Source organism: Fibroporia radiculosa (assembly GCF_000313525.1).
Source record: "Fibroporia radiculosa TFFH 294 genomic supercontigs, scaffold4635, whole genome shotgun sequence".
In the NCBI taxonomy this organism is placed as follows: domain Eukaryota; kingdom Fungi; phylum Basidiomycota; class Agaricomycetes; order Polyporales; family Fibroporiaceae; genus Fibroporia; species Fibroporia radiculosa.
The window spans coordinates 1-5,086 of record NW_012133409.1 but is presented as its reverse complement, the minus strand read 5'-3'; the positions used below and the strand labels follow the sequence as shown (position 1 = coordinate 5,086).

The following is a 5,086-nucleotide window of genomic DNA, read 5'->3' as shown; positions in this document are numbered from 1 at the left end:
GGACGAGGCGGCGGGGGCGAGGGCGGCAGCGGCAGCGGCGGCGGCGTCGTCGACGGTGGAGGCGGGAGCGGGGGCGGGGCAAAAAGGTAAGGCGATTTGCAGACGCTGGGAGTGTGAGACGGCAGAATCTCATCGATGATCTTGGGCTGCAGACACGCCTCTCGCCACCGCCGCCGCATCGGCCGAGGGGAAGCGCGCGGACGCACGTTCGGAAAACCCGTCGGGCGCAGGCGTCCCGGGCGATTGTACGTACTCATCACATCATTCGTTATCAGAGACGCGCGCTGAGCGCTAGGTTTTTTGTATAGGTGGAGACGCGCCGCTTGGGGAGTCGCGAGGGATGGTGATGGAGACGGACGAGGGCGCGGCGGAGGCGGCAGAGGACAAGGAGAGAGGGGCTGAGCCACCGCCGGGGGGACGAGAGGCGCAATGACGGTACGGGGCGACCCTTGGGCTGTGTGCGTGGTTTGCACTCCCCTTTGTCCTTCCCTTCTTGCCAAGGGTCGCCGGGTTTATTCGCAAGTTTTTCTGAATGTTTTGTCTATTTTTGGGGGATATGTTTTTGGGATGGATGCTGTATATTATCATACACGGATGGCTGCGAGAGCGAGTGCGTGTGGGAAGTGAGTCAGCGAGGGAGGGGAGGAGTGGAGGAGAGTGGAGGATCAGGGACTCGCGGGACTCGGCGCTGACGAGGGCCGGACGACGTAAGAAGATGTGGCGGCTGACACAGTGCGGCTGACTTGGCCGTGGACGAGTCGCGGATAGAGCGTCCCCCAGCTCCGCGACCTCTCCCGGCGTCTCCCCGGCGCCTCCCCAAACGGGTTGATTGCATAAGCCGCCTGACGAGCCCCGTCAACACGCCTTCGCTCCCTCCTCCTCCTCCTCGTCCTCGTCCTCGTCCTCGTCCTCATCCTCATCCTACCCGTTCTCCTCCCTCATCCCGCCCCCCCATGGACGTCAACGCCCTCCACGACGCCCACGCCCACAAGCGCACCTCCATCAACGAGCTCCTCAACCCCATCACCGCCCCCGCCGCCCTCGACCACTACAATCCCACCCAGCTCCCCAGCCTTGCCTCCTTCCTTGCCCCTCACCACCTCCAGCCTGGGCCTGCGCCCTACCCTTCCGCTGCATCGTCCTTCAGTCTCCGCGCTGCCAGCTGGGACCACGCCGCAAAGGACGGCCACAGACCCGACTCGGATCCCAACGCCTGTCGCTACGCCCCCCCGAGCCACCCACTCTACCAAGATTCTTTCTCTCGCCCCCCTCGCCCCCTCGACGAGGCGCCCTCTTACGGCATCGACGTCCCCACATGGCCTCCTTCTGCCGAGCCTCCCAATTCGTCCTATCCTCCGCCGGCCCTGCCGTCCATCTACTCCGACGAGCGCACAGGTAATTCCCATCTCTTCCCCATCACTCCTCTCGTTCTCAATCCCCACCCCATCCCAGCCGGCTCGACTCAGGCCGCACCAAAGAGTCTGTCTTTTCTCTTCCCTCGCCCGTTTCCCCGCTCACCCTCTCTTATCACAGACTATCCGCCCCAGCAGCACCAGCACCAGCACCAGCACCAGCACCCCCACCAGTACGAGCAAGACATGGCCCAGCAATACACAGCTGCCAATGGTTATTTTCCCATGATGTTTCCAGACACGGCTTGTGAAATCTAACATATCGTCTTAGTCTGGCAGACCACTGAAAGAGCTTCTCTTCGCATTGCAGCCCGTGGCTCCATGCAAATGCCCGTCCACATGCAGCCCCCGCCAAGGGGCCAGGGCTCCCCTGCTGCCTACTACGCGCCTCCCGTCGCCTTCGCCATCCCCTACCAACAGCCTCCCCCTCCCATGCCCAAGCGCGCCTTGGAGTCGGTAGAGGAGGACGCCATCCCAAAGGCCAACAAGAAGCCGAAGCCCACAAAGGCAAAGCCGGCAGAGGGCACAGGTCTGTCCGCTCTCCGTCTCCTCCCGTCTTCACCGCTCACCCGACCGTAGCTTCTTCGCGTCGGGGCTACAACGCCAAGAAGCGCAGTGAGGCCGCCCAGATTGTCGCACAAAACGGTGTGTCCCCCACGCTTGCCGGTCCCGCAACACGCTCCGCTCACACGCCCTGTCGCATAGCGCAACTGATGACTACCGTTTCGTATGCTCACGTGTCCAACGAAAAGGGAAAAGAGAAGGCTACCGCCGCTACTTGTGAGTGTATCTCCGCCGCCGAGATCCTTCCCTCACGCCGTTCTCCCAGCTCAAGGCGCCATGAGGGTGGTATCGGATGGCGTCATAGCACACCAGGAGACCTCCGGCCCCCTTCATCCGGAATTGCAGTTTGCCAGATGCATGTCGAACCGCTATCGGTCAGAGGAATTTCCGCGCTGCGTGTCCTGCACTCGTCGCTGGGCTGGGGACACCTGCCGCTTCCAGGGCATCCGCTTTTTCCTGAAGAACGAACAGAAAGCCATCGTCGGCATCAGTTTCGTCGAGAGCCAGAAGCCCGATGCGCCATCCATGAACTTCCCAAACAAGTGGAACATTTCCCTTGAGAAGCAGCACATCAGGCGTATCAAGGTCAGTCCCCATTTTGCCTGATCGCCATAGGATGCTCGACGGAGTTTTGGACATCTAGCGAACGGTCGCCATGGCGTTGTTGCCGACTCTCAAGAAGGAACTTGAACATCTCAGCCTCAACGAGATTATACGCCGCCCGAGGGAAAGCGAGGTCAGAGCGACATGTGGTCTGTACCTTGCCGACTGTCGTCGTGTAGGTCGACGCTGGCTGACTGAGTATGACAGACACGTGCATGACCTCTATTTTCTCTAGTAGCTGGATGTGTCGCCTCTGTGGCCGCGAAGCCTGCGCGGAGTGCTATGATCAGGTTAGGGAGCTGACCATCGATAGAGCGGGAGCCCCGGAGGCGGAAATCGCCGCTCTTCAGGCTCGTCGCGAGAAGCACGCGCACGTCAACCCGTTCTTCTTGTCTTGCACCAGGCGGAATGAGCATCAGGCGAAGGACTTTTCTCCCATGTCACGCTTTTGCAGGTCAGAGCTCGCAGACGCCATTGCTGAGATGGAGGCCATGCTCCAGGACAGAGATCACGACGCCCTTTTGCCAGAGCTAGGTACTGCCGATGCCTCTCTGTCGACTACATCCTCTCATTCTGCCGACTGGTCGGCATCCACACCAGGGTCCGAGATAAGCGGTGTTTCCAACGTAGACTACACTGGTCCTCATGCATATTCTGCCGCAAGCGGCGTTAGCATGCCTCCGGATCCCTCATCATTCACAGCAGGGTCAATGACGCCACAGATGGCAAGCGGATACTCGCCCGTTCCTACTCATGAGACTCTTCACTTCACCGATTTGGCGCTCGACGAACAAAAGTTCCGCAGAGTTTGGGCTAGAGGAGACCCCCTTGTGGTGACAGGGCTCGCGTCCAAGTTCCACGTGAACTGGTCGCCAGACTACTTCACGTCCAAGTACGGCTCACAGAGTTGCTTGATCCTGGAGTGTCAGACGGAGCAGAACAAGCGTGTCACGGTCGGTGAGTTCTTTAGTTGGTTTGGAAAGTACGAGGGGCGCAGGGATTGCTGGAAGCTCAAGGTGAGATCTCCGTCCGCCCCGCTTTGGTTTGGCCGTGGCGACTGACCTGCGTGTGCAGGACTGGCCGCCGTCGACCGACTTCCGCACGGCGTTCCCGGAACTGTATGACGATTTTAGCAATGCGACGCCGGTTCCCAACTATGTTCGACGGGACGGGGTGCTGAATCTTGCCTCTCACTTTCCCGGCAACACTGTCGCACCTGACCTTGGTAAGCTCCTCGGTCTCATTGCGGCTCCGCGAGGAAGGTGTGCGTCGTGCTGAAGGATGATTAGGCCCCAAGATGTACAACGCGATGGCGTCGTTTGAATCGCAGGGGAGCAAGGGGACGACGAGGCTGCACATGGACATGGCGGATGCTATTAATATCATGCTTTACGCGGCGTCGACACCTGATGGACGACCAGGGTCGGCGGCGTGGGACATCTTCAAGGCAGAGGACTCGGTGAAGCTGCGCAAGTTTTTGCGGAAGAAGTTCAAGGGACAGTTCCAGCACGACCCCATTCACTCGCAGCAATTCTATCTAGACTCGAACCTGCGGCAGGAGCTGTTCAAGGACTACGGGGTGAAGAGCCACAGGATATACCAGAAGCCCGGGGAGGCTGTGTTTATTCCGGCTGGTTGTGCGCATCAGGCAAGTGTGCGGGTAGGTATCGATGGGAGGTCATGCACTCATGGGCTATTACGTTGCAGGTATGCAACCTCGCGGACTGCATCAAGGTCGCGAGCGACTTTGTCAGCCCGGAAAACATCGAGCGGTGTGAGATGCTGACGCGCGAGTTTCGCGAGCAGAACCAGTCGATGGCGTGGAAGGAGGACGTGCTGCAGCTGCGCACGATGATGTGGTTCGCGTGGCTGTCGTGCTGCCGCCAGGAAAAGGACATGGACGCTTAAGCTGATCATCGCTATCCTCTCCCCCCCCCTTTTTTTGTTTGTTCGTTTGTTTGTTTTGCTTTCTCCTTTCGCCGGTACCTTAACTCACATGCTTGTTACCCACATTTACACTGACTGCCGCGGCCGCTCGGGCGGCCGTCTCGTGCGTGTACTTTTACTATCGCTGATCTTTTGCGAGCTCCCACCGTTTACTGTCTTTAATAATATTGGAAAGGTTACGAATCGGAATGACAGACAGCGATCACCGGTCGGTCGATCCCGCTCTCAGCGAGGATTCGTGGGCGAAAAGAGTCCGCGGGCACGCATGGGCCACAGGGGCCTTCCCTGCCGCCACATCGGAAACAGTAGCATGCGCGCTGGGGGGCTTCCCACCAGCCTGCGAGTAACCGTGGCCGCACACGCCCCGCATCACGACGATGTGTCAGACTTGACTTGGGGGATGCATGCACACCGCGAGCGACGGCCATACTGCGCCCGCGGGACAGCGGCGTGGCCCCGTCCCGCCGAGTTCCTGGGGCGCCCCGAACGCGACGAGCACGCCCGCGGTGAATAGAATACCGCACCCCCGGGCGGTGCCAGCGGGTCGGGGCGCGACACTG

The 5,086-nt window shown here is 60.2% G+C and overlaps 1 protein-coding gene across 1 annotated transcript; it reads left to right on the top strand.

The window, feature by feature from the left end:
• Positions 1-953: 953 nt before the first annotated feature.
• FIBRA_05494 (uncharacterized protein) lies at positions 954-4,487 on the top strand (the record flags this gene model as incomplete). The annotated part of the gene is made up of 11 exons (XM_012327258.1): positions 954-1,479; positions 1,534-1,626; positions 1,684-1,941; positions 1,992-2,057; positions 2,118-2,192; positions 2,242-2,561; positions 2,620-2,728; positions 2,787-3,595; positions 3,654-3,804; positions 3,869-4,239; positions 4,287-4,487. The coding sequence occupies 11 exons, from the start codon at positions 954-956 to the stop codon at positions 4,485-4,487; spliced, it is 2,979 nt and encodes a 992-aa protein (XP_012182648.1).
• Positions 4,488-5,086: the final 599 nt, after the last annotated feature.